Source organism: Episyrphus balteatus, chromosome 3 (genome assembly GCF_945859705.1).
Source record: "Episyrphus balteatus chromosome 3, idEpiBalt1.1, whole genome shotgun sequence".
Classification (NCBI taxonomy): domain Eukaryota; kingdom Metazoa; phylum Arthropoda; class Insecta; order Diptera; family Syrphidae; genus Episyrphus; species Episyrphus balteatus.
In genome coordinates, this window is record NC_079136.1 from 70,236,988 (window position 1) to 70,256,357 (window position 19,370).

Below are 19,370 nucleotides of genomic sequence, written 5' to 3' on the forward strand. Positions count from 1 at the left end.
TTATGACGTTAACGCTAATTTTTCTGTGAATACTAATGCAAGAAACTTTGTTAAGAAGAAATATTATCCTTTGTAACTGCGTTTAAATAATGTTGATATAATTTTATTGGTCACATATTATTTTTTCAAGGCTGTTCCATTTTTCTTGGACGTGATAATTTTTGACTTTGAGGTTAGTTTTCTTCGAAAAATACGTCATAAAAAGAATTTAAAAAAAAGTGCAGTTATAACAATTATTCTCCTCGTTGGTCTTGAACGCATGGTAGAGCCAGTTTTTTGGATTTCAATGAGTATATTAATTGATGCTAAACTGCTGCCTCTTTTTTGATGAAGGTTGATAAAACATATGCGTTGTTTTATTCGAAAGTAGTATGAGTCAGATTTTACATTACATTTACACTTTCAAATATACCGACTCATATCTTACTACCCAACCCTTTTATACAGTTCAAAGATTTTTGACGATTTCCGAGGCAACTAGATTAGGATAATAATACTGAAACCCGTTCAAAGAATTTTGTTCGAAATTTTTCATTTACTCAGTACCCGTAGCGTTATGTTTGGTACATTTGACTGTAACGGTACCATAAAGCGTCCCATATTTTCATTTTCACAAGTAAATGCATCTCATCTTATCCATGCGCACTCGAATGTAAATTATAGGTACTCCACCTCAAACTAATTACACGCACAAAGGAAAACAGAGAAAAAATAACGCAGGGATAACTATTCTTTTTGTATATTTAACTTTATTTCTGTTGTATTTAACTTTATTCTGATTATATACCAGAGGTGAGGTTATCCCTTGCGGTATGTTTTCTCCGTGAATGGTTGAGACTTGTAAGTCACTAGGTCTTAGTATTTCGTAAGGAACAAAGCTTGAGTTTAAATCTGACAAACATCTCAAATTTTGATGATTCTTTTTAACATTGGTAATTTAAACTATACTTAAGTGTATAAAACAAATTCCAGTATTATTAGCTGGGAATTAAGAAATAAAATCTTCTCCTTAATACTACATACCAAGAGCAAAATAGTTTTATTATAAAAAATGATAACAAAAATATAAAATGATATAAAAAATGATTTATGAATGAATAAAAAAAATATTTATCACCAGTAACATAATTTCTTATAAAATATTTTAATTATTGCTTTCAGGTACAATCATCAAAAGATTTGGAGTAATTGATTTAAAGTAGTTGTGCCTATAGCCATTCATGACAATGGCGGCAGCACAAGACCTTAGATGGGTTCGGAGAATCATATTTCTTGTACCATTACTCCAATTGATTGCTACAATTGACGGTCTCAAACGAGGTAAGATTGATCACATTACATATAAGATTTTATAGAAGTTTTTTATGCTACACGGGAATTTAATTATTTTATAATTAATTTCTTGAGCAGGAAAAAAAAGAATATTTTACTTTAACATCCTAAACATCAAGCTAAAAAATAAACAATAGAAAACTTATCAGACTTTGTTTCAATGCAACAACAAGTTGAAAACCAAGAACATATACCTCAGTTTGTACTTTAATTTACTCTGACTGATAGTATTTTTAATGAGACTGAAATTAAAAATATATTTCCAACAACAATAATTTAAAGTATCCCTTAAAACATTCCATAGACCATTAAACAAGAACTCACATCATGTCCATACATCAAGTTTTCTGATTCATTGATTCGTAATCTTATTAAAACAGAATCTGTTGGTTCGATCATATGTCAGTTCCATCAGCATTAACAGCAGCAAAATAAAAAATACATAAATGAAGGTAAACGTCTGCAGACAAAAACATCTTTGGTTATGATCTAAAAAGAATAACCTTACTCTTCCTCTGAACTATGACAGTATGAGCCTTGTATATGTTTTGAGTTCATGATAAGTTCAAGGTAATAATTTATGACCATGCAGCTTGTACCTACCCATGCTGAGAACATCCTGATATATCTTATTTTGTTGGTGAAATCCTTCAGATAAATACAATTGTAAAAAAAAGTCAGACATACCAAGTTTTAAAATTAAACTAAATAAAAACAGTTTTAGTTACAGTGGACAGTTTAAAATTATTTATTATTTATGTGGAAGCTTCAGTTCTTCCGTCCTATTTCATTGAAAGTGTGATGTTTTAGTGAATTAATTTTCAATATTAATATGAATTTATATAAATCTAACATCATTAGTATCGGTTTATGTAGAAAAATTTAAGACAATCATACAAAATTTTGATTTTTAAAAACCTCATGCAAACAAAAGAGCTAAGCTGCGAACTTTATTTTGTTTATTTTTATACATTTTTTTTTATTCTTCTTCCAAAAAACTGTAAATGAAAGTCGATAAATGTTATACAGAAAAAAAACATATAGTATTTTATGCTCACAATGCATAACAAGAGACATATTACCATTTTCTGATTTTAATACCTGAAAGTATACTTCAAAGTATATGAACCAGTTATTTCTTTACCTTTATTAGACTCTATAAAATAGTTTTAAAATTAATATTGACATAATAAACCAGAAAGGTGTTACAAAAATTTTTCATTTCATGTTCTTCTACAAAAGTAATTCTTTTTGAAGCCACCAGGACAAAAATATCCACTAAATTAACATAAACACTCCATTTTGTAAAAATAAATAGGAGTCCAAGATGTTTTACCATTTATCTCATTCTTCACTGATTTCATCGTGAATAAGATCAACCCACATAAAGGTTGGTTTCCAAGGAATTTTTCTTACTTAGTTGATCTTTTTTATCCGCGAGTTATTTTAAATTAAGTATTATTATCTCGAAAAATAAACATAAACTTGGTTAATGGGTCAAAAGAATGTTAACTTGTTTTGAATGCTATGTTAATCATAGCAAAGAAAAAATTATCGTGTTTTTATCCTTGTACCATTCCATTATATGTATATGTAAAGGATATACAGAATTAAAACAATCTTAAAATGATCAAGTGGAAAAGACGATTTATTGAATTTATTTTAAAAGGAATTTATTTACTAGATTATCTCAACCATTTGTAAAATTAATAAATAAATTTAATTAATACTTATAGAATATGTAAAACAAGTGAATGCAAATGAGGCTACATTAAATTAACGTATGCACGTTAAAGAAGACTGACTGCTATTTTATTAATGTTCCAGCCCCAGAGGACAGTATGGGTAAAGTTTTTACTTTTTATAAATAAAAGGGTACTACTTAGAGGAGCTGTTGTCTTGAGTCTTAACTTACAAGGCTCCCGTTTCATCGGTGATGAGTTCAAATTTATTAAGGACTTGTGTTCAAGTCGTGGGTTTGTGTTTGGAACTGTTCTTTCTAGGAGATTGTGTACGATTTTTTTTTAATTGTCAAAAACATCTTATAATATGGGTTTGATCTCTAAACCATTTATGCTGTTTAATTTTTGTATAAAATCAGAACTTTTGTCAAAAATCATTAGAGCCGTTTTTCTTTTAATTATTATTTTTTTAAAGAAAATTTAAAAAAAAATCACTAAAAAGGAAGTATTATTCATCGCATAAAAACGAGGTTTCATATAAATTCATTGGTCCTTTCTTAAAGAATTTATTAAAAATCAAGCTTGAAAAAATACTCCAGACTGAGTATGTCATTTAATTTCTTGTATTACAAAGCATTTTTTTTTTTTTTTTCAAATATTATATTAACTGGATTTTTAATTATTTTTAATTTTAATTACATAGTTCTTTAAATTAAAAAAAATTTCAAAAGTTTAAAAAAAAATGGAATGCATTTTTGAAGGTAATTTTATTCGACACATTTAAACAAAATTTTTTAAAAATTGTAGTAAAATTGATTTTTCAAATAATTAAAATGTTTTCAAAATCCAACACGAAGGGTTTTTTTATAATAAAATAAAAGTCGTTTTTAAGAAAAAAAAATAAAATAAAAAGAAATACCAAAAAAATATATTTTTTTAATTAAAAAGCCAGGAACTTATTTCCAACAGTACACATACTATCAAATTTTATAGGTAGAGCTGTTTTCGTGAAACATGGGCCTTTCCTTTTTGGTCATATGGCTAGCACCGTTAATTTGTGTTCTTAAAAATTTAATTTCACAGAAAATCACCAAAAACGCTTAACCTTAGACGTGATTGTATTAGACGTGAAATGGTAGCTTCTATCTAACAGTCGACAAAACGTCCGTCAAGACGGGTTTGGAATCTCAACCTTGCGAAAAGTAAACTGCTTTGAAACAAAAGTCAAACCAAAGAATCAACTTTTCGACAAATTGTGTTGAATAAGGTGGCTTTGAATCTTATTTTTTTTATATTCACAGTTCATTTGCTTTGGATTATACTTTTTTCTAACAAAACCTTCTATTTAAACTTTGAAGTTGTGTTATTCTATTTGAAAAATTTCTTTATCTTCTTTTCGATATTAAAATCAACAGTCAAATTCAAAAGGATTTTTTTAGTTTCTTTAACTTTTTTCTTTAATATAGAATTTAAAATTTATTGTAGGTACATCGATTTCTTACAATCGATATTTGAACAGTCGACTCAGAGGCGTACGTTGAGTTGCCGGGGCCCCGGGGCAAGACTAAATTTTGGGGATTCTTTGATACCATTTATTGGTCGCTAAGATTTTTCAAGTAACATTTTTTGTTGCTCTAAAATAATATAGGTAGGTATAATTCTTTCAAAAAATCGATTTATGGGTGCTTTCATAATTGCATGGTTGCTTTGTTTACATGCGGTCATTTGCGATCAGACTAATGTCAGGAAAACTATTTGCGCATGTATTTTACTTTGAATTTATGAACACTTTTTCTGATTTGCGTCATTTGGCAAAATTTTTAAGTTTCAATTCAGCGTCTTCTCCAAAACAAACATAAATCTTAATTCCATCCTTTAAGAAGAAAAAACACCTTTTTTTACCATTTCTCTAAATATTTACAAATTAATTATATCCAAGAAATTCACGGCTATTTTTGTTATTTTGACTTGAACTTTGAATTTCCAATCAATATTTTGACAAAATCGAGAAATAAAGAAAAGCTTTATCATCTTTTACTTCATGTTCCTTTTTTCTTAAAGTTTAAATTCATTGCGCATGGGAATTTTTTCATTTGCACATTTGCGCTGCAAATATTTGCGTTTTACATTTATGAACACCTGACATTTGTCATTTGCATTAATGAAAGCTTTGCATTCGTCAGACTTGCGCAACCATGCATTTATGAAAGCACCCTATGTTTTTGGGGCCCCTGCGGTAGGTACTTTTTTTTTTAGATGAAATAGCATGTGACTAGCTACCAATTCATTATGCATTACACTGAAGAATATAAATTGTCTCTCTTGTGTCCGAACTGATTCATGTCAAATATCTTATCTTTTTGCTTCGTTTCTTTTATAATAATTTGCCTTCTCTGCATTGTCTCTAGACGGGGCCCTGGCGTGTCGGGGGCCCCGGGCATCGCCCCGCTTGCCCCAATGGTGTGTACGCCCCTGAGTCGACTTATAAAATAGGCCTCAAACAAAAATTAAATAGTCCAGTGCATAATTTTACCAAACTGATCGTTAGAGTTTTCATCTCTACATAAATTTAGCTATGTATATAATTTGATATTTGAGCCAAAATACTATTTAGTGCCTAAAAAATGTCCCTTTTTTTAATTTCATTTTTCTTGAAGAAAAAGTTCAAATTAGTAGAAAAACTATATTGAGTTATAAAATTAACGTTATTTACTTTTACAAGTTTTTAAACCCAAATTCGGATCGAATTGTTTACAAATAACGGTAACATTGAGGTCTATCTTGGTAACGCAGTGGTATTTAAAGTTTTAAAGCTGATTTTTGGTAATAAACTATTAAGAATATTTAATTGAAATTAATTTTTCTGGTATTTAACTTCATAGGAGACTTACGTTGTTCCTATAGTTTCAAATAGGAATATCAGAGAGCTTAATTATATGAATTTACAAATAAAACTGAAATTTGCAGTAAAGTAACGCAGTTGTTTGGTTTTGATCACTTTCTGTTTAAACTGTCTTAAATATAGAAATATCATTCCAAACATATCGGTGTAAATGTTATTTAATAATAGATTAAAGTTTAACCTTAACCATTCTATGTCAACTTAAATATATGAAAATATATTGAAAAATGTCCATATTTTTTTTTTCAAAATTCACTGTCCAAAGGGACAACTTTTTAGGCACTAAATAGTATTTTGGCCCATTTGTGGGTCAACGCGGTGTATGTGTAACTTTTTTATATATTTAAAAATTTTAATTTCTAATCTTTGAAATTATCCCTTCTTTACTAGCTAATCTACTTTTGATTAATTTTTGTGTTTAGGTATACAAAAAATAAATAGCTTAATAAAAATAATTTTTTATTCTTCCTTTTCTTGGCTTATCTCTTACCAAACAAAAAACCTACCTACCCATTTAATGAAATGAAATAAATCCTCGCATTTGCTCATCTATCTTGACAGGACGATCTAAAAATAACCAACCATCATAATTGCTAAAAACAAAGGTTATAATTTTATAAGGCATCAATATTGCTGCTTCTGTGTCTGCTACCGTTCCTTTTAATTTATCTAGCGTCACTCTCGCGATGGAACAAAAAAAAAGTTCCATCGTATTCTCATCACTCTGGTTGCGTTCATAGTTTCTGATGGATAGATGCTACTTCTTAATTAAACTCAAAGACTGCGTCTTACTATTTAGTTTTTTTTTTTCTTCAGTTGGCATCTCCATTTGTAAATCGTAAGGTATTCCATAATTAAGTTTTTTCGCTGATGCGACTTCACGCACTCTGGGGGGCATTATAGTTAGATGCACAGTCCAGCGGCAGCCACTGAGCGATAACAAATTGCACTTGATTATGACCTTCACCTTGGGCACATTGAAGAAAGATAGTGCCACAGCACAGCAAAGATGTCTTCAGCCAACAAAACAGCTTCAGGACAGAACCATGCAATCAATGTAACATTCATTCCCGATTTGATGGTTAACTTGTCTAGATCTTCTTAGTGAAGTCAGTAGTTTTTTGTTGTTGTTTGTTGTATCCTTATAGCATAGTTGTGGAAACTTTGAGTGTCATCCAAAGAGACACAAGAACTGCAACCTGTTTATTCCTTGAAGTCAGATAGATTTAGTATACCTTCCATAACATTAAATGTTAATTTTACTCTTTTTTTGTCTTACTTGTGCGCTGGTTTGTAATACCCATATGCCGACGAAAATTATTCCACTGATAGGTCGCATTTACTTGCTGTTTATTAGGCCTTTACCTGCTGCTTATTGGTACAAAACCATTGCAGGGCTGTAAAATATATCAATTAAAAAAAATGCATTTGAAAATTTAAACAAAATATTTATTGCAACTGAAAAATATTTGCATTGAAAAACTGTTTTCATTGCAACTTAAAAATATTTGCATTAAAAAAAATATTTATTACAACTAAAAATATTTTGCAAAAAAAAACAAAAATTAATTGTAACTGAAAAATATTTGCATTGAAAATAAAATCTATATTGCAAATAAAAATATTTTGCATTAAAAAAAATAGGTATTATTTTCAAGTACAAAATTTTCTGCATTGAAACAAAAATTCAATGCTCAATGTGCGCATTTTTTTTTTAATATTAATATATTACATGGAACGTTGTGTCAAAATTTGAAAGCGATCGGTAAAGAATTTTTCGAAATTTGCTATTCAACGCAAATGAACATGAGATATGTACCAAAGATATACCAAACACGTAGATTTCAACTTAAGAAAAGATTTAAAAGAATTTTAAAAGAAAAAAATTTGTTATTTTAGAAACCTTTACACATTTAATTGAAGCAAATATAATACAGGTAAAATAGGCATTTAAAAAAAAATTGTTACACTCATGAAACTTGGCAAAAAGTTTGCTTTTGGGATAAGAACCCAAGGACAAAAATGTCTATACAAAAAAGTTAGGTGTAAGGGTGTTTTTTCGCAAGAGGGAGGGGGTGAAGGTCAAAAATATACTGAAAAAAAAATTATTGTCGAAAATCATCATATGACATTTTTTGATGCTGAATGTAATGACATAAAAATAAAGTCAATACAATTGCTCTAAGAAAAGTTATTGCCGATTAAAAACAAAGGTGCTTGTTTTTTTACTTCAACAGGTAAAATATAACAGAAACCTATATGAAAAACATGCTACACTGACAAAATTCGGGATGAAGGTTTTAGATAAAGCAAAGACAAAGGATTCATAAAGTTTTTAAAAATATTTTTGGTGAAAGGGTGTTTTTTTGGTAGGTTGAGTTGTGTGTGAGAAAGGTATCATAACAGCTGAATTATATTTTATTAATTTTTAAAACTTGGTGAAAAAGTTTTGTTTGGTATAAGAATTAAGAATCCTTAAAGTGTACAAACATTTCTTGAGTTAAAGGGTGTTTTTTTTTTAAAGATATGATGAAATTCGGAAATAGTACCACAAAAACTGAAAAAAAATTGTTACACCAATGAAAATTGGTACAAATGTTTGATTTATAACAGAAACCAAGAATCTAAGTAGTCTATAAAAATATTTTAGGTGAAAGGGTGTTTTTTTTTTTGGGGAAATAAGGAAAATCCGCGATAAGTCCGGATAAAAACAATGGTATAAAAGTTACTCTTACGAAATTTATTAAAAATGTTGTCTTTCCCATGGGAATTACGAATAAAGTAAAACTATAAATTTGTTTCATGTGAAAGGGTGTTTTTTTTAGGTGTAGAGAAAATATGGGTATATTTGGAAAAGTGTGCAGTACTAGAGTAATACTAGTGGTACCCTAGTGAAATTCAGGAATTATGTTACTTTTGAGATGAGAAACAAGAATCTATAGTGTCTATAAAAATATCATGGTTAAAAGGGTGTTTTTTTGAGTGAAAACAAAAATGATGGGTCACCCTAATGAAATTTGGTAAAAACATTGATTTTGGGATAGAAAGCAAGAATAAAAAAATTTAGGTCAAAGGGTGTTTTTTTTTCGAAGAGACAGTAAAATCTGTAATTGGTCCCAAAAAGCCAATGATTCGTTTAAGAACTTAAGTATAAACGTTTAATTTGTCATCAAAACCAAAGATAAAATGAATCATTGGTTTTTTGGGACCAATTACAGATTTTGCTGTCTCTTCGTGCTGGGTACAAAGGGGTTAAGTCACAAAATTGCATTTTCGGATTTTGATATCAAAAACATAAATTTATAGTCTATTGAATAGACCCTTTTGGATGGAACAAATTCGTTCAAGACTTTTTATTGGCGATTATGATTCCTTGGCATACAAGAATACTCCAGCCAAAAGTGCTACTAAATCCATTGGTGCATTTCTGAGAAAACGGCAACACTGGTCGGTTTTCAGTTTTTTTGAGTTAACTCGAAAACCAAGCCTGACTTTGAAATGGTTCAAAGACACTTTTCATAGCAAATTAAATTTTCTGTCAAGTTAAGATGGTTAAAAAATTTTAAAAATTATTTTTGACTAAAATTCTAACCTAAAATCAAAGAAAAAAAAGTTAAAAAATTGACAATTTTATTTTTTTTTACTAAATCAAGGGGCATTTTGTGTATGTAGCCGGGACGTCCAAACTTTGTGCTAATGAAATAAAGAAGAGGTAAAATCCTTTGATAATATGCAATTTTTAATTTTTTTTGTCAAGAAACAACTTAAATGTACCTATTCAAAAATTAGCACTTTTTCCAAATTTTTGACTTTTTTAGTTAAAAGCAAGTTTTTAAAACTCGATAAAATCGTATTAATTGGTTACTTTTAGACTTTTAAAGTAAACATACTTCGAGGGATTGATTTAATATAAACTAAATATGACAAACAAAAAAATTTATTTGCATCCTTATGGCTTTTTGTGGAATTTTGTGTATGTGCATTTTTATAAATTCGGGTCGAATGGATGGACGGAGAGCCTTTAGCTTTGGTCTATTGCATAGAAGAACATTTAATACCAACTCTTTTACTGTTTTCAATGGCCTGAAAAACAATTCTTGTAAAATCCACGACCAACGAAAAGTTTCTCTTGAAAAACGAAAAAAATACTCTTATGAGTTTGAAACAAAATAGCTCAGGCAAATTATTAAATCAAATTGCACTTTTCGCGGGACAAATTTTTTTCATGGAACGTGTTTAGGTGAATGTCCTTAAATCATAAAAGTGAATTTTTTGGGATGATAAGATATCGGGAACAGCCGCCATCTTGGAAAAGAGGTCGGTGCCGTTTTTATTTTATAACTCCATTTTTACTCATTTAAACCAAAAATGTCCGAGGATAGACTTATTATCAATTAAATTATCTAAAAAATGATATACAAATGAATTCCGTGAGTTAGTTAAATTCAATTTTATAGTCGGTCAAAGTCCGGGTTCTTCTCGCAAGGTTAAGACAATATGACATTTTTTCAAATATCTGAAGAACTTTTTATTTGTTTGGGATTTTCTTAAAGAATGAATTATAGCACTTTTAATTTATCTATAAAATGAGCCCTTTATCGTAACTGTAACCAACATAATGTATAAGCCATCTAACGTCGAAGTTCACAATCTACTAGTCAAAAGTGAGAAAATAACAAGTTTTCTTCTATTAGACCGAGCAAATTTTTGAAGTGGAGGTATAACTAAAATATAAGTTAACAGTTTTTTAACTATATTCGTCTAAATATTGAATTCAAAGTTTGAAATCTTTAATGTTAACCTTTATATAGTTTTCGAGGTTTTCAATGAAGTGAATTTTCCAATTAATGTGAATAAGCTAAAGTGACACTATTTAAAATTCTAAATATAAGAACTGATGCCCTGTCATTTTTTCTAAACATGAACACCTCAATCTCAGCATTACGATAAGTATAACTCAAGATATGAGGTGTGTAAGCCGTTATGTTTTCGAGACTATTGTGTTTAATTTTTGATTGTTTATTTGAACTATTGAAATCCCAAATATGTTCAGTTAAAAAATCGTATAACATGACTTCGACGTTTGGTTGCTTCTACAATGTGATGGTTACAAAAACAATAAAGGGTTCATTTCATAGATAATTAAAAGTGCTATAATTCATTCTTTAAGAAAATCCCAAACAAATAAAAAGTTCTTCAGATATTTGAAAAAATGTCATATTGTCTTAACCTTGCGAGAAGAACCCGGACTTTGACCGACTATAAAATTGAATTTAACTAACTCACGGAATTCATTTGTATATCATTTTTTAGATAATTTAATTGATAATAAGTCTATCCTCGGACATTTTTGGTTTAAATGAGTAAAAATGGAGTTATAAAATAAAAACGGCACCGACCTCTTTTCCAAGATGGCGGCTGTTCCCGATATCTTATCATCCCAAAAAATTCACTTTTATGATTTAAGGACATTCACCTAAACACGTTCCATGAAAAAAATTTGTCCCGCGAAAAGTGCAATTTGATTTAATAATTTGCCTGAGCTATTTTGTTTCAAACTCATAAGAGTATTTTTTTCGTTTTTCAAGAGAAACTTTTCGTTGGTCGTGGATTTTACAAGAATTGTTTTTCAGGCCATTGAAAACAGTAAAAGAGTTGGTATTAAATGTTCTTCTATGCAATAGACCAAAGCTAAAGGCTCTCCGTCCATCCATTCGACCCGAATTTATAAAAATGCACATACACAAAATTCCACAAAAAGCCATAAGGATGCAAATAAATTTTTTTGTTTGTCATATTTAGTTTATATTAAATCAATCCCTCGAAGTATGTTTACTTTAAAAGTCTAAAAGTAACCAATTAATACGATTTTATCGAGTTTTAAAAACTTGCTTTTAATTAAAAAAGTCAAAAATTTAGAAAAAGTGCTAATTTTTGAATAGGTACATTTAAGTTGTTTCTTGACAAAAAAAATTAAAAATTGCATATTATTAAAGGATTTTACCTCTACTTTATTTCATTAGTACAAAGTTTGGACGTCCCGGCTACATACACAAAATGCCCCTTGATTTAGTAAAAAAAAATAAAATTGTCAATTTTTTAACTTTTTTTTCTTTGATTTTAGGTTAGAATTTTAGTCAAAAATAATTTTTAAAATTTTTTAACCATCTTAACTTGACAGACAATTTAATTTGCTATGAAAAGTGTCTTTGAACCATTTCAAAGTCAGGCTTGGTTTTCGAGTTAAATCAAAAAAACTGAAAACCGACCAGTGTTGCCGTTTTCTCAGAAATGCACCAATGGATTTAGTAGCACTTTTGGCTGGAGTATTCTTGTATGATAAGGAATCATAATCGCCAATAAAAAGTCTTGAACGAATTTGTTCTATTTTTGCTCTGGAGCTCGGGTCTATTAAATAGACTATTAGAGCAAATTTTTCCTATAAAAATAAACAAATAAATCAATGCTCAAAAATTCCTGGATTTTCATTCATTACTCAAATTCGAATCGCATTTTCTGGCAAACTATAATTTAGGACTTAACTCCTTTGTACCCGACGGCAAAGAATTTTCCACAACTTTTCGCAGTCAACATACTAATTTGTGGTGCCATTAAACTTAAACATTAATGGCACCACTGCTAAGCAAACTATATGCACCTGATTTGGACCACTCTCAGAAACTGGAAATAAATACCACCCCAATAAGATTTTATTCAAAATTCTCTTGACGTTTTTTTTTTTTTGCAAATGCAGTACTTTATTAAAAACCAAATGTACCTACGTTACCTACAAAAATGTAGAAAAGCCGACTCTCGTAGCAAGTTAAGTTATTTATTTTTTTTTTTTTTTCTTTGACGCCCAATTGTCTTAATCTTTCATTTTGCTGTGCAGACAATTTTTCAATTCACATCTGCTTTGTTTTGGTTCTCTTGCAGAGTTAAAAAAATCGAAGAGACCATGAACCAAAATCGACATGAAAAATAATACCATAATGATATTCCCATTTAGAGATGGCTCAAAAAATTGGCACATAAATTGTAATTCCACATGAATCTTAATTTTTTTTAGACTAAACGAGCTTCATCTTAAACTGCATTTCAAAAGATAACTTATGCCGATTGTGCATATTCTGGAATTTGATGTCTCGAATGCAAACATATAATCCATCAATTCATGTTCATGTTCAAGCTATCTTTTTTTACTGTCGGGCTGGGTGACGGCTGCTGCTGGCGCTGGCTGTAGAATCTGAGGAGAGAAACTTGTTACTTGGTTATGTTTGGTGTTGCGTGGTGGCTATGCTGGCTTGACTTCGCACTATTACCGCCCTTAACTTCATCGAACACGATTTATAATAACATGGCATAAATCATTTTACAAAATAGTCTCCTGCTGGCAAACGTGCTGCGTCGTCATCGTTTGGTCGTATATGTATCAACTTGGGATGGACAAAAATGAACAAGTGTTTAATAATAGTCATCGTGATACAAGCCGAGCGCCATCAGCAACAATTGTCGTGGTCAAGATTGCATTATTTATTATTGATTGAGTGTACTGTGTAGTCAATGTTGTTGTCTTGTTGTCAAAATATTAAATTTCAAGATGCGTGTGACACTGTGAGATGAAGATGATTTGGTCATTAATTTGAAGCTGCATGGAATAATATCCATAAAGTAGCTTTTGTTAGTGCTGACAAAATTTAAAAGCGCGAAAACTTATTTTTTTTTTCAATTGGCAACAATGTATAGAAAAATTTTCTAATGTATTTTCCATCATATGGAGATCAGTTTTTTATTACAAAATAAAAAAATTGGTTAGAAATAATTTATGCTCATCTTTCAAAACTAAATTTCTAGTAACTATAACTGAGCATCAATTTTAATGTATTTCGTTGATTTTTATCCTATTTTACTTATTTCAATTGTTCTATAATGGAACAAAAACTCGAGTTACGAAAATATGTTTTCATAAAGAAGTGTGAAAAACGAGTGTGAAAAAGGACAAATTAATGGAAAAATTAAAAGGCATTTTATAAAAATGCATGGTTTCAGATTTAATGTTGCAGATTTAGATAAGAAACCGACGATCTCGGGAAGTAAATTTGTTGCCCTTTCAAATGCAGGAGTTCGTTATGGAAAGAGTCCAACAATGCACTGAAAAATTTTCAGGAGGAAAAAAGCCCTCTTAGAAATATATTAGCACAGACAGAAAGTTCGTGCAGTACCCTCAACTTAAGTTTCTGAGGAACTGGGAACTGGCTCTTTCTTATATTAAAATATAGGAACAAACTATGAAAAGAAAAATATACATATATAATATTTAACTATAGTTATGATTAAACTGAACATCGGTTTTATTGAAACATTGAAAAGCCTAGTACGCTGCTGAAGCGAAACGAAAATGTTTCTTTGTCTCCAGTCAAGGTCAAAAAACTCTTTTGGAGCAAAAAAAAGTGACCTGCACAATTTACTATGAGTGACAAATGATTTAAAATTATCCAAATTTTCTTCCACAGGCAAGAATTTCGTTGGTCAAGAATTCGGTATTGTAAATTTTGTATTTAAAATGTGTGGAAACATCTTCTATTAATCAATTCATTTGACAATTTTTCACTTGAAGTTCGTACCCTAGCGAAACGAAAAATGTTGTAAGTCTCCAAAATTCACACAAATAGTACAGGAAAGATAGACTTTTTCGTGGAACGAAATATAGCACGGCTGAATTTTTCAAATCTGAAAGAGGGACACTAGAAAAGCTTAAGTCCTGGTTTTCGGGACGCCACCCCCCTGGCGAAATCCGCCATTTTGGAAAACGCGAATCGCTCTATATCTCCAAAACTATTTATCCTAGAGAAATGTTTTTTAGACCAAAGTTCTTGGAAATTTAATTATCTTTTTCTTTGTAATACATTATTTTTCTGAGCGGCCAATAGTTTTGAGGTTATGTTGTTTTAATTTATTTTTTTTCGGTTTTTTTAAGATTTTATCATTCCCGGTATTAGTTACATAAATTTTAAAAAAGTTAAAGTTATAGACCATCAAATTTCCAATAATTTGGCATATTTTTGAAAGTCATGCGATGTAGAAGTCGAAAGTTATTGACCTGAAAACTATAGTCTAAGTACAGGAAAGTTAGTAAAAAAACAGGCATTTTGTGGAACGAAATATAGGGAGGCTGACTTTTTCAAATATGAAAGAAAGGTATTAGAAAAGCTTAAGTCCTGGTTCTCGGGACGCCAACCACGTGGCTAAATCCGCCATTTTGAAAAACGTGAATTGGTCTATATCTGCTACATTATTGACTTGACCGAATAAGTTACTTAACCAAAGTTGGAGGTAATATAAATATCTTTTCTTGTACATGCACTGTCTTTCAGCGAGGACAACACTTTTGAGGTTATGTTGTTTTATTTTTTATTTTTTCGATTTTTTTAATTTTTCTCAGTCCCTATGATAGAAACATAATTTTTTAGCATCATAAAAGTTGGATGTTTGACTTAAAACAAAATATGTGTAGCACAATATTCTAAGTTTTACCATAACCCACCTTAATAACTCCCTCTCATATCATATGTTTCTTGTTTTTATATTACGTACACTAGACTGGGCCAAAAAAATAAAATATTTTTTTTTTTGAAAGTTACTTCGAAAATCTTGTTCAGGATGATGAAAAAAAAATTTGGTGAAAATTTGAGCCGTTAAAAAAAATTTTAAGAGGTCTATCATCGGTGTTTTTTATTTTTATACATGATATGATGTTTTACAACAGAACTGCTAGACGATCAAAGTAAAAAAAATTTCTGTTCATTTTTTCTTATATAAAATTAAATTTCCTACAAAAAAGATCTAATTGAAAATTTTCGTCAGACGAGCCGTATTCGAGTAATTAAGCTTTTTATATCGAAGTGTTTTTTCAATTTGACTGTTTCACTTTGGAATTTTGTGATGATCAAATAAGTGAATAGAAAAATAAAACCACGAAAGATTCTTATAGGAAATTTAATTCTCTACAAAAAAGGTCTTGAAGTAATTTTCCCTAAATTGAGTTCTGAAGAAGTTATTCACGATTTAAATCGAGAAAAAAATTAAAAAATCAATTTTCAATTTCAAAATTTTCTAATTCACTGAAAATTCAATATTTTCAAATTAGCAAGATGTTTTCTTGTAGGGACTTAAACGTTCTATAAAAAGTTCCTTGGCAGCAAATTAATTGCTTTAACCGTTAAGAAGATATTCGTATCAAAACCAATGCCCACTGATTTCAATAGTTTTCTTATGACAAGTATGCAATGCGATTTGAATACGATTATCTTCTAAACGGTTAAAGCAATTAATTTGCTGCCAAGGAACTTTTTATAGAACGTTTAAGTCCCTACAAGAAAACATCTTGCTAATTTGAAAATATTGAATTTTCAGTGAATTAGAAAATTTTGAAATTGAAAATTGATTTTTTAATTTTTTTCTCGATTTAAATCGTGAATAACTTCTTCAGAACTCAATTTAGGGAAAATTACTACAAGACCTTTTTTGTAGAGAATTAAATTTCCTATAAGAATCTGTCGTGGTTTTATGTTTCTATTCACTTATTTGCTCATCACAAAATTCCAAAGTGAAACAGTCAAATTGAAAAAACACTTCGATTTAAAAAGCTTAATTACTCGAATACGGCTCGTCTGACGAAAATTTTCAATTAGATCTTTTTTGTAGGAAATTTAATTTTATATAAGAAAAAATGAACAGAAATTTTTTTTACTTTGATCGTCTAGCAGTTCTGTTGTAAAACATCATATCATGTATAAAAATAAAAAACACCGATGATAGACCTCTTAAAATTTTTTTTAACGGCTCAAATTTTCACCAAATTTTTTTTTCATCATCCTGAACAAGATTTTCGAAGTAACTTTCAAAAAAAAAAATATTTAATTTTTTTGGCCCAGTCTAACGTACACCATTTAGCCTTATGCAAAAACATATTAGTATATTTTTTGTAAATATTGAAAGGGATTGCTCTTAAAATTCCGTATCTTTGGTTTGAAAACTTATATAATCTTCAAAAGTATACCAAATTAATGGAAATTTGATGTTCTTCAACTTTAATCATGCGAAAAAATTATGTTTCTATCATAAAGACTGGAAAAATGTTAAAAACCGAAAAAATAAAACAACATAACCTTAAAAGTGTTGTCCTCGCAGAAAAACAGTGAATGCACAAGAAAAGATATTTATATTGGTGCAGGGAAATAATTCCACGGGAATCTGCTCCACATGGGAATTTATTCCACTTCAAGTGGGAATCTAATACACTTTTTGAAGTGGAATAAATTCTCACCGTATAAGGGAATTTATTACACCTATTTTTTTGTGGAATTATTACCCACCAAAAATCTGAAAAAAAATAAATTTCTGAATATTTTGAGAGCCATATTTGAATTCATGTTAATCAATACTTTATGTATACGGAAATAGAAGGTTTAGTTTTACCAAAATATTTTATTTTTAAAAAACGACGTTGTATTCTTTTTCAAAACAAACGATTAAATAGTTTTTCCTTCAACTGAAATATTCACAAATGTTTATATAATTCCAATTCTTCAAAAAATACGTTTTCTTTCAAGTTGGTCTTATTTAAGTTTGACATTTGGACATAAATTTGCCGCGACATTTGAGTGTGTATGTGTCTAATAACATACCTACTGATATTTAATAGAAACACAAATGTACATTTATGTATATTGTATATGTCATATAATCCGGCAAACGCGAATCGGAAAAAAATTTGCTGACATGAGAATCTACTCAAATTTCACAACCGAAACGCGAAGCGGAAAAAATTTTGAAAATAAAAATTCGCGCGAATTTTTATTTTCACATCTCAAAATTGATTCTCCCGTGGTCAAAATTTTTTCCGCTTCGCGTTTCGGTTGTGAAAATTGAGTAGATTCTCAGGTCAGCAAATTTTTTTCCGCTTCGCTTTCAACCAATTATTACAAGAAGAATTGATATGTTTTTGATCATTAAGTTCTCATTATTTGTCCGCTTTGTTTGTAAGATATTTATTCAAATAACGCGAACTGAAATCTATGAGACTTGAAAGAAATCTTCTTCCTCTTTTCAGTAAACTATTGTTTTGCTATGAAATATTTAATATTTTCCCAGATCGAATTGGAAAGAGCTCTACTTTTCTAGGCATGAAAATGGTTTATAAATTTCTGACTATTTGAAACAATTTTCTAAGGTGAAAAAAAAACTAAGCTTATAATTTTCATTCAAAATTACATACGATATTTGTACCTTGTAAACTGAAGATACTATCTTTTTCCGCAAAAACAAAATCCAGCTTTTCTCCAGATTGCACATACAATACAAACATAAAGTAAAATCATTCCCCAAAGTGACAAGGAATAAATCATCAAATTTGAAGGTGAAGTTATTTCCCAATAAAAAGTGTAATAAATTCTCACTCGAGGCGGGAATTTATTCCACTTCAAAAAGTGGAGCAGATTCCCACATGAGGTGGAATAAATTCCCATGTGGAGCAGATTCCCGTGGAATTATTTCCCTGCACCATTTATATTACCTACAACTTTGGTTCAGTTACTTATTCGGTCAAGCCAATAGTTTAGTAGATATAGACCAATTCACGTTTTTCAAAATGGCGGATTTCGCCAGGTGCTTGGCGTCCCGAGTACCAGGACTTAAGCTTTACTAATACTCCTCTTTCAGATTTAAAAAAATCAGCCTCCCTATATTTCGTTCTACAAAATGTCTGTTTTTTTACTAACTTTCCTGTACTTAGACTACAGTTTTCAGATCAATAACTTTCGACTCATAAATCGCATGACTTTCAAAAATATACCAAATTATTGGAAATTTGATGGTCTATAACTTTAACTTTTTTAAAATTTATGTAACTAATACCGGGAATGATAAAATCTTAAAAAAACCGAAAAATAAATAAATTAAAACAACATAACCTTAAAACTATTGGCCGCTCAGAAAAATAATGTATTACAAAGAAAAAGATAGTTAAATTTCCAAGAACTTTGGTCCAAAAATCATTTCTCTAGGATAAATAGTTTTGGATATATAGAGCGATTCGCGTTTTCCAAAATGGCGGATTTCGCCAGAGGGGTGGCGTCCCGAAAACCAGGACTTAAGCTTTTCTAGTGTCCCTCTTTCAGATTTGAAAAATTCAGCCGTCCTATATTTCGTTCCACAATATGCTTGTTTTTTTACTAACTTTCCTGTACTAAAATGCTAACGAAAAATTATCATCGGGTTTTCTGTTAAAGTCAAATTAAAAAATTCCAAATTAATTTCAAATCAAGAAAAAAACATCAGTTTTTAAGCAAGAAATAAATTAATTAAAAATGAAAAAACCTTCAATACAGCTCTTTATATCAGAAAAATGTCCAGTGAGCTTGTTCTGTAACTTTATCATTTTTTAACGTCTCTAA

General features: G+C 29.6%; 1 protein-coding gene across 1 annotated transcript in view; it reads left to right on the forward strand.

Annotated features, from left to right (window-relative positions):
- Positions 1–19,370, forward strand: part of LOC129917215 (serine-rich adhesin for platelets) — a 94,072-nt gene that overhangs the window by 59,117 nt on the left and 15,585 nt on the right. Inside the window, exon 4 of the mRNA XM_055997611.1 lies at positions 1,162–1,320. Within this exon, the coding sequence (XP_055853586.1) occupies positions 1,221–1,320 (100 nt within the window). The 5' untranslated portion in view covers positions 1,162–1,220. The remainder of the gene's footprint in view (positions 1–1,161; positions 1,321–19,370) is intronic.